Source organism: Muntiacus reevesi, chromosome 3 (assembly GCF_963930625.1).
Source record: "Muntiacus reevesi chromosome 3, mMunRee1.1, whole genome shotgun sequence".
NCBI lineage: Eukaryota > Metazoa > Chordata > Mammalia > Artiodactyla > Cervidae > Muntiacus > Muntiacus reevesi.
In genome coordinates, this window is record NC_089251.1 from 30,493,385 (window position 1) to 30,511,960 (window position 18,576).

General features: G+C 36.9%; 1 protein-coding gene across 3 annotated transcripts in view; it reads right to left on the minus strand.

The window, feature by feature from the left end:
• Window positions 1-18,576, minus strand: part of ITSN2 (intersectin 2) — a 119,652-nt gene that overhangs the window by 63,188 nt on the left and 37,888 nt on the right. For all 3 annotated transcript variants that reach the window (XM_065928660.1, XM_065928658.1, XM_065928661.1), the window contains 13 exons: window positions 18,000-18,063; window positions 17,094-17,257; window positions 15,235-15,441; window positions 15,009-15,105; window positions 13,805-13,944; window positions 10,977-11,040; window positions 10,281-10,418; window positions 9,732-9,817; window positions 8,772-9,034; window positions 7,792-7,941; window positions 5,011-5,151; window positions 3,746-3,833; window positions 338-477 (listed from right to left, as the gene is read on the minus strand). In XM_065928660.1, the coding sequence (XP_065784732.1) occupies window positions 338-477; window positions 3,746-3,833; window positions 5,011-5,151; window positions 7,792-7,941; window positions 8,772-9,034; window positions 9,732-9,817; window positions 10,281-10,418; window positions 10,977-11,040; window positions 13,805-13,944; window positions 15,009-15,105; window positions 15,235-15,441; window positions 17,094-17,257; window positions 18,000-18,063 (1,742 nt within the window). The remainder of the gene's footprint in view (window positions 1-337; window positions 478-3,745; window positions 3,834-5,010; window positions 5,152-7,791; window positions 7,942-8,771; window positions 9,035-9,731; window positions 9,818-10,280; window positions 10,419-10,976; window positions 11,041-13,804; window positions 13,945-15,008; window positions 15,106-15,234; window positions 15,442-17,093; window positions 17,258-17,999; window positions 18,064-18,576) is intronic.

Sequence of the window (18,576 nt, forward strand, 5' to 3'; positions counted from 1 at the left end):
GCTTAAGATCATTCTGACTGAGATCCACACTGACAAATCTAATCTAATACTAATATTGACAAAAGTAATTATTTTTTAAATGTATAGATGCCAATAAAACAGTCATCAAAAACTGGAAACTATGGTAAATTGTATGTTTACACAACTCAATGTTTATAATATATATGGAGAACATTAAAAACAATCTTGCAATTCTGGTGTAGTTCAAATAATAAAATAAATTATGTAAATAATGAACATATAAAAATAACAGCTTCAGTTATTCATTTAATTAAATCAAAATAAGGAAGGTAAAGAAGCAGCAAATTAAAAATGAATAATAATAGAAGATAAATACCTTCAATTCATTGTTAAATGAATCCATTTCTGAAAGCTTGGACGCAGTTTCTTTTTCAAGAGCATCTAATTGTTCTTTAAGTCTTTGGCATAATTCTTCCTTTTCTAATGATTTTTTATGAAGTAAACTGATCCCTAAATCTGAAATACAAACATTACACAGTTTACATTTTGCAGAAGTTCTTGTCCTTACCAGTAATTAATGGTTATTGTCTGGTCAAACTGGTATAACTAGAGAGACAAAATGGTATGATTCTAGAGAGACAAAAGTTGTACACACATACTGTGTTTCTAGATTTTCTATTTAGTTCCAGTGTTTTGTCTAGTTTTGATCAAACATACATTATTTTAGGTATTATACCTTTCTTAACTTATGTTTTGATATTTGATAGGGCTAGTATAGTCCTCCCACTTTTTCATGTCTTGCCTCATCTTGCATATTTTCTCTTCTAGGTGAATTTGTGAATTATCGTGCCAAGTTTCATTTAAAGAAATCTGAATTAAATTGAATATATAGATGAATTAGTAGAGAACTAAACAACATCTTTAAAATGTTGAGTTAGTTCATTCATTCAGGAGTAGAATATAATATGTAGCTACTTATCCAGGAATCTTTTATGTCAATCAGTAAAATTGTATGGCTGTGCTTTTCTTTATTCATTTAACAATGAGAATGCTAATGTGAATGAGACCTTTCCCCATATTTTCTGAATAAATATTTTCGATATATAGTAAAGTTACTAATTTTTATATGCTGATTTTATATCCAGGCACCTTGCTAAATTCTTTTATAATTCCAAGAGCTTTCCAGTATTTCAATAAATATTTAATCATTACATTACACATCTGTTATATGCAAGGCCCTGTTCTTTGTTCAACAGTAGGTAAAAGTGAAAGATAAGCATGGGTCCTATTCTAGTGGAAGACAAGCACTGGGAAAAATAAAAGTCAAAGAATATTCATTCTTAGTATTCAAACTGAGCAACAGGAATAATGGATGCCTTTATACTGAATGTGATCATATCCTATCTACGAGCACTGTGTTGGATAACTGAAGGAGGCAACACTGTAGTGTAGTGAGCTTTAGACTCAGACACACAAGAATTTGAACCTACTAATAAATGATCTTGTGTGTGTGCTAAGTCGCTTAGTCATGTTAGACTCTTTGAAACCCTATGGACTGTAGCCCGCCAGCCTCCTCTGTCCATGGAATTCTCCAGGCAAGAATAGTGGAGTGGGTTGTCATGCCCTCCTCCAGGGGATCTTCCTGACCTAGGAATCAGACCCAAATCTCTTCCATCTGCACTAGCAGGCAGGTTCTTTACCACTAGTGCCACCTGGGAAGCTAAGACAATCTTGGGTAACTTCTTATTCTCTCTGAATCTCAGTTTTTCCAAATTGAACAATGGGAATAACAACAACTACTTCAGAAGGTTGTTGTCAAGATGAAAGGAAATAATGCATGAAAACTGTCTAGCATAGTGCTTGGTGCGTGGCTGACAATTTTAAATGGTTACTGTTAATGGAGAGAGAAATCTAAGGGATACTGGCTACTTTGCAAACTCCAAATAAGAGCTTCCTATTCTGGACTGGACTAGAACAAAGATGAATAAATTTATAAAAGCTAAAGTGAAGTGAAATCACTCAGTCATGTCCGACTCTTTGCGACCCCGTGGACTGTAGCCCACCAGGCTCCTCCATCCATGGGATTCTCCAGGCAAAAATACTGGAGTGGGTTGCCATTTCCTTCTCCAGGGGATCTCCCCAACCCAAGGACTGGACCCAGGTCTCTTGCATTGCAGGCAGACGCTTTAACCTCAGCCACCAGGGAAGTCAGCTAACCTGAACAAATTAAGAAATAAGGCAAAGGAGCAAGACATGAGAGACCAAAATACCGCTTCATTATTAATAAAGCTGATGTTAGATAGCATGGTTATCTATGCTCTACCAGAAGCATAGCTCTATCAGGCCCCTAACAAGACACAGTCTACATCCTATTCACAATTCAGATACTGACAGTGAGGATGAAAATATACTCTGTACCCTGCATCAATCAGAAAAGCTGTCTTTTGTTGCCTCTGGAATGCCTGTGAGGGGTGAGGTGGGAGCTAATACACTTTAGTATATGTGCTGCCGAAGCGAGCACAAGCTAATACACTTTAAATAACCAAGAAAAGAAAGCAGCCTGTTCCAGGAAGACGGTCTGAGAAGAGACATCAGTGGAAGGTGGGGAACATGATAAGAGTAGGTCACAAGATTGATTTTTCTATACCTGGTGCTTCTTCCATGTAAGGGGACTTTGATAACAGCAGTCCCAGTTTCTTTCTAACTCTTACATAATTGGTGAGATCAAGATAAGGACCTGGGCATATGTGGCCCTATCTCTTTCCTATCCCTTGCTTTCTTGAGGTTGAACTGCCCACAGGAATCTGCATTCTATTTTGTTCATGCACCCAATGTCTTTCAGACACTGGGCAGCCGTACTACTCACAGATAAATCATGCTATTTAACATCAGCTTTATTAATAATGAAGTGGTGTTTTGGTCTCTCATGTCTTACTCTTTTGCCTTATTTCTTAATTTGTTCAGAACTTGGGCAAAGAGGGATAACTCTACTTATTGGACCTCCTCGACAACCAGAAGTGTAATAAAGAGCTGTAAAGTGAAAAACTGGCACTCAGTGGGAGACATTTAGGATACTTTAGCTAGTTTTAACACATTTGCAGTTACTTTTCTTTAAATAAATCTTTCTTCTGCTATGCTATTATTGGCATGCTATCCAACATAGAAATTTTTTTTTTTTTCAGTTTTCTGGTTGAGACTTGAATCAAGAGAAATGTTATATTCTTATAAATTACACTGGGATATCTTGTTCCACAATTGTCAGAGGGCCAAGTTGGTAAAATTTTTCACATGAATCACAAAGTTAGATGACTTATAAAGTCCCAGGAAGGGCATGCCAGTTGTTTAGGCCTATCATTGCTGTACACTATTACCCTAGAGTCCAACAGGTTTGGCTTCATAGAAAAGTGTCCTCATAAACAGTTCTTTCTACAATTAGTGAAGAATCTTGCCAAAATGCACAGACAGCATTGTGTTTAAGTCAAACCGAGGTCGTGTTTAACTGTAATCTAACATTTTATTTGATTAATATTTAAAATATATAAATAAAAATGGTGTGAAGACAGGAAGTCAGACCACAATTGTTACTTTATTTGCATTTACTTTTTATTGCTAAAAATGACCCAACATGTGATCATTTTCACATTATTTTAAAAAGTTTAACTACAGTCAAAAAAAATGTTATTTATAATAGAATGATGCTATTTTTTAAAAGTAGCAGAGTATGCCTGACACAATCAGAAAAGAATAAAGAATAAAAGAGGCAAAACAAACCTTAGAGACTTACCAGGTGTATTACTGAGCTGCATGTTTTTAATTCTTTCATTTAATAACTGCTTCTCTGGCACCAAATAGATAAGTTTATTTTGATACTCCTTACAAAAAGAAAAAGTAGTACCTGATTAAAACTCTATAATGTTGTTTAAGAATTTTTTGAAAATGTAAAAACATGATTTCATCACTCTTAAAACTTAGTATAGGATTAAAAAAAAACTTAGTATAGGATTGATATGTAGAATAATATATAAATTGCTTATAACTTATAGATAAACTAGAATGGGATTACACATGATTTAAAATACAAATATTTACACATAAATCCATTTACGGAAGACTGGCTGAAAATAAAAGGTGGTGAAGAAAGCTTTGCTAGTAGGGTATGTTGAGAAGCCTGACAATTTCCGATGTACTAAAGGATGAGAACAGGCACAGCCTAAGAGGTGCCTTTGGTATCTGCACTGAATGGTATGTGGAAGCAGGCCATAATACACCACGATGAAGATCAAAGAGGGGCCAAAAACTCAGGGATAACTGGGAAACTAGGTGTAAATCAGACATGAAATGTTATTTGGCCTCTTGTCTACATCTTCTGTGAGAAAGTAAAAACATTATGTTAATTACTGTTAGTCCTTACAGAAAAACACATTTGGTTAAGAGGACCTGAGATGCAAAATGCTTCCAGGGTCTCTTTTCTGCACAAGTAAAGAGCAGAATTACCAGGTCCCTGAGGGCATATTTAGTAAAAATATTCTCATCACAATTCTGAAAGAACATTAGCTAAATTTCCTAAAAGTAGTCACAATAACCTTCAGTTCAGTCGCTCAGTCATGTCCGACTCTTTGTGACCCCCATGAATCGCAGCACACCAGGCCTCCCTGTCCATCATCAACTCCCAGAGTTCACTCAAACTCATGCCCATCAAGTTGGTGATGCCATTCAGTCATCTCATCCTCTGTTGTCCCCTTCTCCTCCTGCCCCCCTTAGTTTAATATATATTTATGTATGTATTTATTAAAGATTTAAAACACAAAGTGGCAAATGCCCAGGTAATATATAAATATTAAGCAGAATTTAGCCAGGTGTCAGGCAGTTTTAGGGAGTTCATAAGACTCCTGATAGTCCACAAGGCTATGTCTACTATCCTTTTACAAAGGAGATCACTAGAGGCTCCAAGGGGTTCAGGAACCCAAAAGCAAAAAACCGCTAGATTAGGAAGAGTTATTTATTAGTAACTGCTCACCGTGAAAGACAATTCAGCAGCCAAGCACTCACCTGAAGCTCCTGTTGAAGCTGCTTGATTTCCATGATTTCCAGGTCACACTGCTTATCCAGAACTTCCAGCTCGGTCTTCTGAGTTTGCTTTCGGAGTCGGACGTCTTGAAGTCTGCCTGAGATCTGCTGATGTTTGCCATTCTACAGGAAGACCATATAAATACAGTTACATAAAATGCTACTAAGAAATGCTCCCATCAAGAGAATAATATTTTTATTTAAATTGTAAATGTCATTTTGTCATTTTATTCACTCTAGGATAAATGTCTAAAACCAAGTTAACTCAAGAGAGTGATTAGCAGGAAACTCTTCTGTTCATGGAATTCTCCAGGCAAGAATACTGAAGTGTTGCCATTCCCTTCTCTGGGGGATCTTCCCGACCCAGAAATTGAACCCAAGTCTCCAGCATTACAGGCAGATTCTTAACCTTCTGAGTCACCAGGGAAGCCCCTAAGATAAATGTCTAATACCAAGTTAACTCAAGAGAGTTATTAGCAGGAAATGTGTCATTCTGAGTATAAGAGCCTTACATGTTAAATGAGAAAGCACAGAAACACAACACAATGAATTTTGTTTTCTGAACACAGCATTCAGACACTAATTTTTAATATTAAAATATTAAAAAATCTCAAAAAATAATGAGGAGGAGAGGGTGTTAGTACGTGACATTTAGGATTACCTTCTCTGAACTTTTATTTCTACATTCAACACTGCCAGCTAATTCCTCTAACTAACCAGTGTCCAGGACTTCCCTGGTGGCTCAGAGGGTAAAGAATCAAACCTGGATTTGATCCCTGGGTTGGGAAGATCCCTTGGAGAAGTGAATGGCAACCCACTCCAGTATTCTTGCCTAGAGAATCCCATGGACAGAGGAGCCTGGCAGGCTACAGCCCACGGGGTCGCAAAGAGTCGGACATGACTGAGCAACTTTCACTTCATTAAACAGTGTCCAAGAGGACCTCTTTGGCCATAATACTCTTCTCTTACAACAATATTTCTTTACCCTTCTGAGAAGGAAAAAAAAAAGGAACAAAAAATAACAGAGATTCTCAATGGAAGCTAAGAAGGGAAAGGTGTTAAGGGCTGAATCGTGTCCCTCCAAATTCATATGTTGACTGTATTCTCAGTGACCTCAGAATATGACCATATTTGGAGACAGGACCTTTAAAGACTTCACCTTGAAAGAGGCGATTAAGATTAAATGAGGTCAGGTGGGGGCCCTACTCCAATCTGATTGGTGTCCTTGTAAGATGAGAACATCTGGACAGAAAAGAGACAGCAGAGACACACAGGCAGAGAGAAGCCCACGTGAGGACACAGTAAGGAGGCAGGCATCTGCAAGCCGAGAAGAGAAGCCTCAGAAGAAATCAGACACGTTGACTCCTTGATCTTGGACTTCCAGCCTCCAGACTGTGATAAAATTAACTTCTGTTGTTTTAGCCACCTGGTCTGTGGTATTTTGTTATGGCAGGCTTAGCAAACACAGTGGGGTGAAGGAAAAAGAGGCCACTGGTTAAAAATCACCTATAGTGAGGTTTTTACTGAAAAGTCTGTTTCATATTTGAGAAATATATGCTGAAGGGAATATGCTATGCCCATTCTGGAGTTCATGTTATTTTCTTCAGCAAATATAAGAATAGGCTCTGGGCTTTTCCAGACTCTGCACATTAATCTGTGCTACGTGCTACTGTTTGGTGTGTTACTCCAGTTCTTGGGGGAATACACAGTCTTTAAGGATTCCTCCCAATGTATTTTGAAGAAAAAAATATAAAGTCAACATAATGGTTCAGACAGATATTCAAATAGCTACACAAAGAAGTTAAAGTTTTCAGGACTGTTCTGTGGTACTATGGCATGCTTAATAATTGTGGTATGCTTTTCTACCTATTTGAAGTCAAAAAATAGTATCTTTTTGATGAAAGATACTATGACTTTTTAAAAATGTAATTCATCAGCCAAATAAAACATCAGATTACAATTAAACAAGATGCAAATATGGTTCTACTATACATAGCTACATATGTATTTTTTGCAAAACCCTACTATACAATCAGGTCAGGTTTATGGAACTTCAGAGTTGTAATTGAATAGCATGCCTTACTCAGACCCTTTATATCTTCTCACCCTGCATTTTAAGCAAAGTCTTTTAACAGTTTGATGACCCAACATCTGATGTGTGAAAACTGATAAGCATAATGGCTAGTATTAGTTAACAACCATAGTCTTAGAGAACTGAAAGAAACTGTAAGAGATCATTGAGTTCAGCAGTTTCCGATCATTTTTTTTCTTTTTAGCAGTAGAATCCTTTTTTCCCAATCAAAGTTTAGATAAAGCTCCAATAAAAGTGCCACAGATTAATGTGGCGATTCTCTGTTGTGAAGTGTGGGTAGAAGTGGGGAGAGCAGACACTGTCCTGCCACCTTGGCTCCTCTCTCCCTCCTCCTGCTTATCCTTCTGTAGACCATTTTCCAGTGTGAAAAAAACGAAAATCACTGAACCAGCACAAAGTTTTACTTTACAGATGCACAAAGTGAGGTACAGAAAAGGGAAATGTCTTACCCAAGAGTACACTGCCTATCCACATCTAAACTAAAACCACAATTCTCAACATTTTGAGTCACTATTCTTTTTTAGTAAACTATACTGTCTAGACTGTTAAAAAAAAAGCACATATGAAAATATGACTAATTATTCATGAGGTAGATTTAAAAAACAGCAATAATTCTCAACAAGTAACTCTTGCATCATTCAGATAAATTTCACTTAAATCTATAAGCATACCAGTGCTTCCAACTCGAGATGGAGGCTCTTCTTTTTAGAGTTTAACCTGACAATTTCTTCCTGTTCTCTATTCCTTCGACTGAGAAGCTCCTGTCTACGAATTCTCTCCCATTCTAAACGACGTTGTCTTTCAAGTTCCTGTTTTGCGGCCTGAAAATAATGAATCAAAGTTAATTTTTAAATTAACACTTTTTGCATCATTCAAAAACTGATGGGAGGACAAAGTAAAGCTGAGGCAGCATTTAGCACTGAGTGGACTTGAGGTCGAAGGGTAACTGGGCAAACCTATTGTTATCAATGGACCTAAAGACTTGCACAAAAGCAAATTCACTTGCCAGACTTTCTGACTGCTTCAAGCACCATCTTCTTGCTGCAGTTACTTTTCCCTTAATAAACAAAAGGACAACTCCATACATATAGATGTTAGTAGGAATAACTGCACCTTTCCTCTGGTATCAGAGAATAAGAAACTTTTATTTACAATTATTTCAGTGGCACTGTAATTTACATGCACAGTCCTTGAAAATACAGCCAGGCCTCCCAGGGACCCCACACAGCACCATTTATCGCAAGAATCTGTGTAAGCTCACCCTCTTAATTCCTCTCAAGGCTTTCTTTCTGCCTCTCCAATTACTTGACCTTTTACTCTGGATCCTAAGCTTAGTTTCATTTAATGACCTGATCAACTGACTTCTTCTTCTGGCTCCTCGCTCAACTCAGCTTTGTGACCAATCCTGCTCTGATTGAGATACTACCTGCAGATATGCTTTCTCTACCAGTTGTCAGCCCTGGAAAGCCTTCATAAGCAAGGACCCTCTTGCCTTCACAGGGGAAGGAAGATTCAGATTCATACAGGGTAAGAATGAATGAATGAGGCTGAGAAAAATCACAACAAAAAGTACCATTTTTTATCAAATGAAATGTAGCCACTTATTAAAGGAAATGATTTCCCTGGAAATAAAATAACTTAAAAAAAAAACCTCTCGTCTTTCTATCTCTTTTCTCCTTTCTTCTTCCCGTTGTCGCTCCAATTCCCTCTGCTTCTCCAAGCGTTTTTCTAATTCAAGTTGTTTCTTCCATTCTTGCTCTTGTAGCTCTCTCTGTTTTCGTTCCCATTCTTCCTTTTCTTTCTGGGCTTTGCGCTCTGCCTCCCTCTGCTGCTGCTCCATCATGGCCTGGCGTCGCTTCTCCAGTTCCATGTTGCCCCGCTCATAGTTGGCTTTCCGCTTGTCCTCGAACGTAACTGAATAAGGTACAGCATAAGCACTCTTCAGCATGAAGCACCTACCAAACCTGTAATCTGGTTTCAACATCCTCATGCCTTGTGGTCATGTGAATGCAATTTCTCTTTGGATACTTCTAAGGATATCTTAACTCAAATGTAAATAATACAATATTTATTTTCTTATAAGAATATTCATTTTGGGAAAAAACTCATTCTAGGAAAAACAAATCACTAAGTTTGAGTCTGTCTAAGAGAAAAATAATTTTACTATTCCTGCCAATAAAAATACTTTTCAATTTTTTTCTCGGCATTTTCTTCAAGGATAACCAAAATTATATGGCTCTATATTTGTTATATGCCCTAACTTTTTAGTATTTTTAAATATATACACGTGTACATTTTCAACTAGTATTTAAACTTTTAAAGCTCAAGATTTCATCATAAAGCTTGCTGTAATGCTTTTTACAAAAGTGGGAAACACTTTAAATTGGACATCTAATACATACACTGTTGCCAAATATATACACCAGTCTCCTCTTCTCCAATTTGACTGTCTTAATTTTATTGACGTAAAAATCCATCCTATTCATCAAATAGCTTCTCATATAGCATTTAATATATTAAGAAAGTTAAAATTCTAAATATTCAATTCTACTTCACAGTAAAATTTAAGCGCATTCACTATAAAATATACAACTTGGACATCCAATGTTACCTGGTAATTTTTTCTGAGGTTCCTCTTCTTGCGTTTTCTGATATGAAGGCAGAGTTCCGTTAATGGAATCAATTTGCTTTCCTCCTCTAAGAAAGGCAAACAACAAATAAATTTAGCATTATGAGATCTGAGAATTTTAGACCAGACTATATAGACTACCAATGACTACCGCAATTTAATATTTGGCATATAATATTAAAGATATTTAAAACAGTATGGTCTATAGTTACACTGTACAGCAGTACATGAATTATCAAGCCAGACAGATCTGGATTCAGATCATGGTTCGACCAGTTACTATTCTTGGGTAAATTTATTCTTAATCTCTTTAGGCATCAGTTTCCTTATCTATAATGTGGTGAAAGCACATACGTACTTCTAAAATCTACCCTCTTATCAGTGTAACTCACTAAATACCAAAATCAAATGGCAATGTAAATGCTTCATTTTCCACAAAAGTAGAGCAGAGACCTCAGGAAATCCCAGAGTAAAAGTCTTGTCTGCCAAACATGATTGAAACAACACCCCTTAACCTTCAGAGACACTCACCTAAAAGATGGAGGGACAAGCTCAGGAGGTAAAGCCAGTGGCAATGGCTGTCCAGCTTTGGCCATATCAGTGAGGTGCATTGCAAGGATGAATTCCTCAGCTTTCAGCTGTCCATCACCATCAATGTCAGCCAGAGTCCTAAAGAAAGTATAAAATTTCACAACTTAGAAAGCCTATTTAGAGTAAAGTATTTTCAGAAGAGTTCAATATTTTTATTTTTAAAGCAAGAGTAATGACAGAAAAACAGCTGGGTTAATATATTTTAGTGAAAAGTTCATACAGAAAAGTGAGCTAATTTTTGCCCTTAATTTCCATATCACCAAAGAGAGGGAAGAAACTTTGAAATGAAAAGGGAAATATTCCCTTCAAAAAGGTAGCTTGTCTTGGTTCATGGTTAATTCACTTATCAAATCACCTCAAGCTCTACACTGAAAATGAGATATTTTCTAATTCTCCACAGAAGGTATTACATAAAGGCAAACAAGTTTTACTTGTAAAATAATTAAATGCCAAATTCTCAAGGGTAACATTTTACAAAGCAATTTTATTTGCTTGCAGGTTTGCATTAAATGTCACAGTTGCTTTTGTGGAACATTTTTGAGTCACAAACATTTACAGAAATGACTTCTTTCTTATGTCTAATTAAAAATCATACAGAATGTCTAGTTAAAAATCATAATTAATGGGCAAACTCACCATATAGTAGCTAGCTGAGTTTGAGAAAGATTTGACTGAAGAAGAGCATTTCTAGCTTGAAAACCTGATTTAGTGGGGAAAAAAATACATAAAAGAAGATTCTTTAGCCTCTTAAAGTCATGCAAACTTAAATAGCTGTACTCGTGAAATAACACTGCTGCTATCCTGGGATTTTATCATGCACGAGGCACTGAGCATTCAGTAGTCATCAAAATAAACACATCCCCTGGACCAAGGAGTTTAAAATCTACCGTCAGTAGAAGAAAGTGCTCCCATGTCCTTCCAGAAAAGAATGGTCCCCACAAGTGACTAACACAAAGGACTAAGCCAGTATTAAAGGCCAAGCTCCCAAGCACAGCTTTGCTTAGCATTTTCAGATTTGCCCTTATCTCTCTCATCATTTCTTTGTCTCTACTCTTCCTCTTATAAATAACGTGTAAATCATTTTTCAAGGATCTGTCCTGGGCACTCCATTCTCTCTATGAGAGAGAATTCTCTCTCATATCCATTCTCTCATATCCATTTCTGTGACTAAACAGCACCTGGAAGCAGAGATTCCTAAGTGTACATCCACAGCCCAAGCCTCTCCTTTAAGTTTAGACGTCTACATCCAATTGAAAAAACAACGTATGTATTTCACAAGCATATCAAACTAAGTACACACAAAATCACTCTTTCAATCTCCAACGAGGCCTCTCTCCCTAATCTTCACCCCATTCTTCTCTGTGAATGGTACTAAAGGCCATCCAGTAGCTCAAGCCAGAAGTCAGAGTCCCCTCTTAACCCTCCCTGTCCTGTACAAGCAGGTGCAACATCGAGTCCTACAGTTCCACATCACTGTATGTCTAGGTCCTTCTCACCTGTGAAGTCAAAATCTAACGTCACCTTCTCAGAAAGGCCTTCTCTGTCCACTCTACCACTCAATATATTTCCTGCTGCTATCCTCTGTATCTCATAACAATCTGTAATGTAACATTTATTTGCTTGTTTACCTGTTTGTCTGTTTCCCCTATTATGCTAAGTTCTATGAAGACAAAAGCCTTGACTGCTGTATCCATTAGTGTATAACTCATGCCTAGTACCTAGATGTTTAAACACATTTGCAAAAGTAATGAATAAAATCGTAACCCAAAGTTTCCCTCTATCTCAGCTGCAATGGGGGCTTACTTATATGGGTGCACCTGATAAAGACAGCTGACATTCACTGAATGCTTACTATGTATGGGAAACTGTTCAACTTCTTTTCTCTCCTTCAGTGAGACAAAACAAAACCATGTTTCCGTAACAGGCTCCTAATCTTCAATGAATATATTCCAGAACAGAAAATCCCCCTTGGCTTCAGAGGAACACTCACTCCTGGTGCGCCTGTCTGCGGCTTTTTGACCATGATGAATCTGGAGGCTTCTCTGGTGAAGGCCTCCTAGTTGGTAGAGCAGGTGCCACACCTCCCACTCTCAGGTGCATAAGTCACAAGCGCCGGAAGAGCCAGCCCTACCCTGCGTCAAGCCTGAGTCAAGGGGCATTCGAACAACCCCACACAGAAGACACACAACTGCCAGCTCTTCCTCAGCAACCACTTGCACTGCAAAGCCAGCACAGATGCTGCTAAATCCACTGCTTCACTCAACTTTAAACACAAAGATCTGGATAACCAAAGCAACATATTCTATATGGAACAGACTCAAATATACCACATATTGTGACAAGCAATCAAATGTTTATATTATGTAACTTTAAAATCTTTTCCATTCCTTTTTAATAGAAACTGCACACAGGAAATACACTGGAAGTAGCTTACAGCCTCACTCAATTAATTAATAATATTCAATAGACTTCAAACAAGATGTGAGATTTGAGGAGGTTTTTTTTAATGTTAAAGGAAGATTCTTTCACCATGTTTTTTACAATGTCAACCTCTGCTGTAGGGTAAAGTGACTCAGTTATATACATACATACACTCTTTTTTAGTGTCCTTTTCCATTATGGTTTATCACAGGATACTGAATATGACTGTGAAATACATTAGGATCTTGTTGTTTATCCATGTAGTAGTTTGCATCTACCAACCCTAAACTCCCAATCTATGCCTCCCCTTACCCTCCATCTTCTCAGCAACCCTCTGTTCTCTATGTCTCTGCGTCTGTTTCCATTTTGTAGACAGGTTCATTTGTGCCATATTTTAGATTCCACATATAAGTGATATCATATCTGATAAAGCTCTACTATAAATACTTACTTTACTCTGTCTAAACTCTAAGTCATTGCTGAGTGAGGAGAGACAGGTCAGTGAGAAGACTGGAATTCTACTTGCCTAGTGTCCTCTGTTTATGTCCACTTCACCATCCTCAATTAGTGAATTTGGGTGTTTGTTACAGCATGGACTCAAATGTCCCAGGGGGATCTCAGGTTATCTCAGTTTTATAGCTACACTTGGGTTGGAGCATTAAAGGGTGAACAGTGTTCAGGTGAGGCGTTTGGAAGGACAAGCAGAGAAAGACCCGATGAGGAAGGAAACTCTCACAGAAACTGAGGCTTAGTGTCACACTCTGGTCACATGAGGACAAGGAAGATGAGGTCTGACTTTCTCAAGGGAGAGGTCTTCTTTTCAAAACATTGGGTGTGTATCTGTGTGTTTAACTTGATTATAAGAACTTTGAACTATTACATAACTTAACCATTATTTGTATTTATCAAATGACTGCTACTTTTTTTTTGGATGTTCAAAGTTTCAATGAGCTACAAAATACAACTTCAAATAAAAGCTCTTCAATAGAAGTCCACAGAAAATCATAACTTTCTCACATTCTTAAGCACAGTATGCCACTTACCTGAGAGGTAGCCACTCATGCTTTTGTCAAGACTATTAAATTTTTGCCGATATTTTAATCTTGAAGGCTGAGGAACTGCCCATTCTGAGGTCCCAGTCTTGGGTGAGTTCCCTGGGAGGGAAGCAGTTGAGGAAGTTGAGCTGTAACAAAATTTATTTTAAATTTCTGTTATTAAATAAAATACATTTAAACTTTATAAGTCAGAGACAATAAGAATCCTACCTTCTGTAATATAACAGTAATTGCTTTTGTATTTGATACTGAAAAAACAATCTATCCTTATGGTACTTTAGGAAAGTAAATACCATATGAAGTTTCGAACTACCATATACCAAATACCTATCATGTGCCAGGCCCCACACAGTGCTAGGGCCTTTATAAATATTATGTCTAATCCCCATGGCAAACTTAAAAGATATTACTGCCTCCATCTTTCATATGGGCAAACTATAGCCTAGTGATGTTGAGAAAAACAAAGTTACACAATCAGTGAGTGTTTAAGCAAGGATACAGACATTGTTTTTCTGGGTCATTGTTTTAAAGAGTATTGTTGTAATTTATACAAGGAGTGATGAATGAACATTGATGCTTTTGTGCCTTCTGAAATTTAAAGGATACTCAATTAGTAGCTTTTGCTCAAGAAATAATGTGTAATGATCATGAGATGTTTTGAGAAATTTTTCAAAGGAAAAATATGTAGCTTTGGGCAAAAAACTGATTGATTAAAATATAGCAGGATATTTTTAGTTTCTATAAAACAAAATTTTCAGGAGTAAAATACCACAGACAGTTAATAATTCTAAAAATAAAATTATTTTATGTGAATTACAAAGAGTAAATTTATCTATAGTATTTACATTTGGTCATTAGAAAGTAAAAGCTGGATAAGCTCCACGTTTAAAAAACAAACAGTCATTTGTTAAATGTGCCTTTGTTTGTTGTTTAGTCACTAAGCTGCATCCAACTCTTTTGCAACCCCATGGACTGTATGTAGCCCACCAGGTTCCTCTGTCCATGAGATTTCCCAGGCAAGAACACTGGAGTGGGTTGCCATTTTCTTCTTCAGGGGATCTTCTTGACTCAGGTATAAAAAACCTGTCTCCCCTGCACTGGAGGTGGATCAGGCAAATTCTCTACCACTGAGCCACCTGGGAAGCCCTTCTTAATTAATGCCTAAAAAGTTGAAAGTTTTAAGTATTCATACCTACTAGATCCTAAATCAATCAGAGACTGGGCTTTCTGTATATTAGCACCACCAAATCCTCCCATCATCAGACTGTAAGATGACGTATGAGGCAATGCTAAAAAAAAGAAAAAGGTTCACATTAAACAATTTCACAAAGTATGAAAAAAAATCTGTATCTACTGGGATGCAAATATAACAGTTTCTTCACATAAAAATACTGACTCATTAGACACAAAGCACTTACTTGAAGAAGAATAAGGAATGGATAAAGGCTGAATGAGACTGGTGGTTCCATTTGGTAATGATGAAGTGCTAACGGAAGGCACTAGGGGAGCAGGCATCATTAGGGGAGGGAGGGTGGTCCCTGAAGTCGCCGAGGACAAGGGTGTTGCTATGGGTGCAACTGGAGGCAATGACTGAGGAATGGACAGATTGGGCATGCTTCCCATTCCTAAGGACAAAACAGAACACATTTTCTGGTGCTGGTAAACCAATTATAAAACACAGGACAGAAAACAAATTTACAGTACAGTGAGTAGCTGCTATGTTACAGAAACACTGTGGGCAAACTATCAATAGATTTAAAAACTTCATTAAAGCAAGCTGGATCCAGCAGTGTAGGAGGTAAACTACCGCTTTTAATATCAATATTCTGACCTGTGTGAACTGAGGCAATGTCTATTAAGAAGTTAAAATTCTTTTCTAGTATCATGAATAAAACTAAGTAGGCCTTTTCCAACTACCCATTAGTATCCTCAATGAGAGAATGTATCACCTGATTGAATGTGGGTTTTTGTATAGCGATAATAAATACAGTGCTGTTGAGTTCACACACACGCACACACACACTCCACAAACTCTTCCCTCCCCCGCAAAGGATGTTCTAAATTCTACATACTTAAGGAGACCCATTTATGCATATACATTATGTGCAGGAAAAAAAGCATGCCATCTGTTTCACTTTTCTTATATGCAACACACGTATGGATTCAAGGAGAATTCTTTAAAAGGGACAAAGTGATGACTCATTTGTTTACTAACTCCAGAATACAAAGTATACTATATTAATATGATTACACAATGATTTGATATTTATCTCTAGAATTCACTGCAAGAGTGAAAGAATTTAGCATTTTAAGATCTAACATCTGGAGTGGAAGACCATGGTTCAGATATAAAGAGACTCTACTTGAACGTTCCAATGACTGCTCCTCATAAATAATTAGTGAGATAATGGCTAATCAAAATTAATGGAAGACTGGTGATCTCAGATGAATATGTAAATTAATTAGCACAAAGTTTCCAAGTTTTAGCCCTAAATTTGGCTGGCAAATTAACCTTTAAAGAAATTTCTACTAATGTATAATTTAAAATTACTCCCCAAATTAAACTATTTTGAATTTAAATTGTTCATTTTTTTGTTATGCATACAAAGTATAGAGGAAACTAAGTAAGAATAGTATTTAGGATCAGCTATGACTAGCAGGATCATATAATCTATCATCCAACTGAGAATTACGAAAGGGGTGGGAGAAGGCGAGGGTGGGATGTTTCGAGAGAACAGCATCGAAACATGTATATTATCTAGGATGAAACAGATCACCAGCCCAGGTTGGATGCATGAGACAAGTGTTCGGGCCTGGTGCACTGGGAAGACCCAGAGGGATCGGGTGTAGAGGTAGGTGCGAGGGGGGATCGGGATGGGGAACACATGTGGATCCATGGCTGATTGATGTCAATGTGTGACAGGAACCACTACAATACTGTAAAGTAATTAGCCTCCAACTAATAAAAATAAATGGAAAAAAAAATAAAGATGAGATATCAACTTGCAAAAAAAAAAAAAAGAAAAGAAAGGGAGCACAAACCAGACTAGATGCCAGAACAACAGGCATAAATCACACTGTCCCTGGGAAACTGGGCCACATGGACTCCTGAGCTATGACAGCGAACTTAACATTTCTAATCTCAGACATGAAAGTTAACTTCGGAGTATGGGGACTGTCATTTTATGCCAACGAATCCTTTTCTGATTCTCAAACATTATGCTTACGAATCAAGTTTAACTATCAAATATATTGAACTAAATTAAGAAACACATACCAAAACGAGCAGAAATTAACGGAGAGAACATAGGAGGTTGTTTCATAATAGGAGGAAGAACCACGGGCAACTGTTGGCCTTGAAGCTTTAGTTTGATGAGTTTCATAGCTATAGAGAACTCTTGTTGATCCATCTTCCCATCCTTGTTGAGGTCTGATAAAGCCCTAAAAGGATGATGAGGCCGGTGGATTGTTACATAGAATCAGCATTACTTTTGTAAATAACATCCCATTTACATGTAGATAATCACTTAATTAAATGTGAGAGTATGTGTACAACAAAAAGCTAAAACCTGTACAATAATATTGACCAAAAACAGTATCTAATAAAATACTATGGGTCTATATAGCGTCTAGATTCCTTTGGGATGAATTCCACTGGTCCAAATGTAAAGAAATTATACAAGAGTATAATCATTCTAAACAATTTGTTCAAATATTTACCAAATGCCTGCTAAGTGCCTGGCCCTCTGCCAGGCATGGGAATGGAGAGAAGCTTGGAATAGGGGTTGATGTTTACTGTAAATACATTAGAAAACCAAAACCTTAGATATTATAAAGAATCATTTCTTTAAGGTAGGAACAAGGGAAGGGTGAGCTAATCTGAGGTTTAAAGATAATGAAATAAATAACTACAAAATAACATAATGAAGTTGGAGACTTGCCAAATTACAAAGAAGTGTTTTTCAACAGAAATGTATACATCTTTCTTTACAAATTCTAAGGAAATTAGAACTTTGTACTACAGAACAAAACCCCAACAGATTTTCAGTCAGTTACTCACTAAAATTTATTTTCTAAAAAGCTGAATACTCTTACTTATTAACAACAACTACAGGTAAAAACAACTTTATGTTAACACTAAGTATTAAAAAGTTAAGTTCATCTACAAAAGAATACATTTTACCATATTTCAGCTAAAACGGGAGCCGGCAGGCCTGACTGCAAGAAAAAGGTACGGGCTTGATCACCTGAAGGCAATAAAAACAAAATAATCAAACAATGCATTAGCAAATGGAATTACTCTGATGTCTCTGAATAATAAAAATGCCCACTAGTAACAATTCTGTTGATTTATTTTAATTCCAATTATTAAAGAAAAATTATTTATATTACTTTAATAAGACAGGAGGTTTTAAAACAAAAATGTCACAACTGAAATATATGCATTAGTGAAACATAAGTGATGAAAGATCACATTATTCATCTTAGTTTTCCCACATAATTGGGGTCTTGAAAATAATCCTATCTTGTAAAATTTATAGCTAAAAGCACTATTCCCCAGAAGAGTTCTAAATAAGAAAACACCAGGTTTGGGGAAGGTACTCCTCATGGGTATTTGAAAATCCTGTATCTCCTGCTGTGTAAGCCAAGAACATAAGTTCCTAACAGCTCTCTGCCTGGATCATTTCTCAGAACTGGGTTTGCTGTGAGTAGTTTTGAGGAAGGAGGTAATGTTTTCCACTGGGACAGAGAACAAGTTT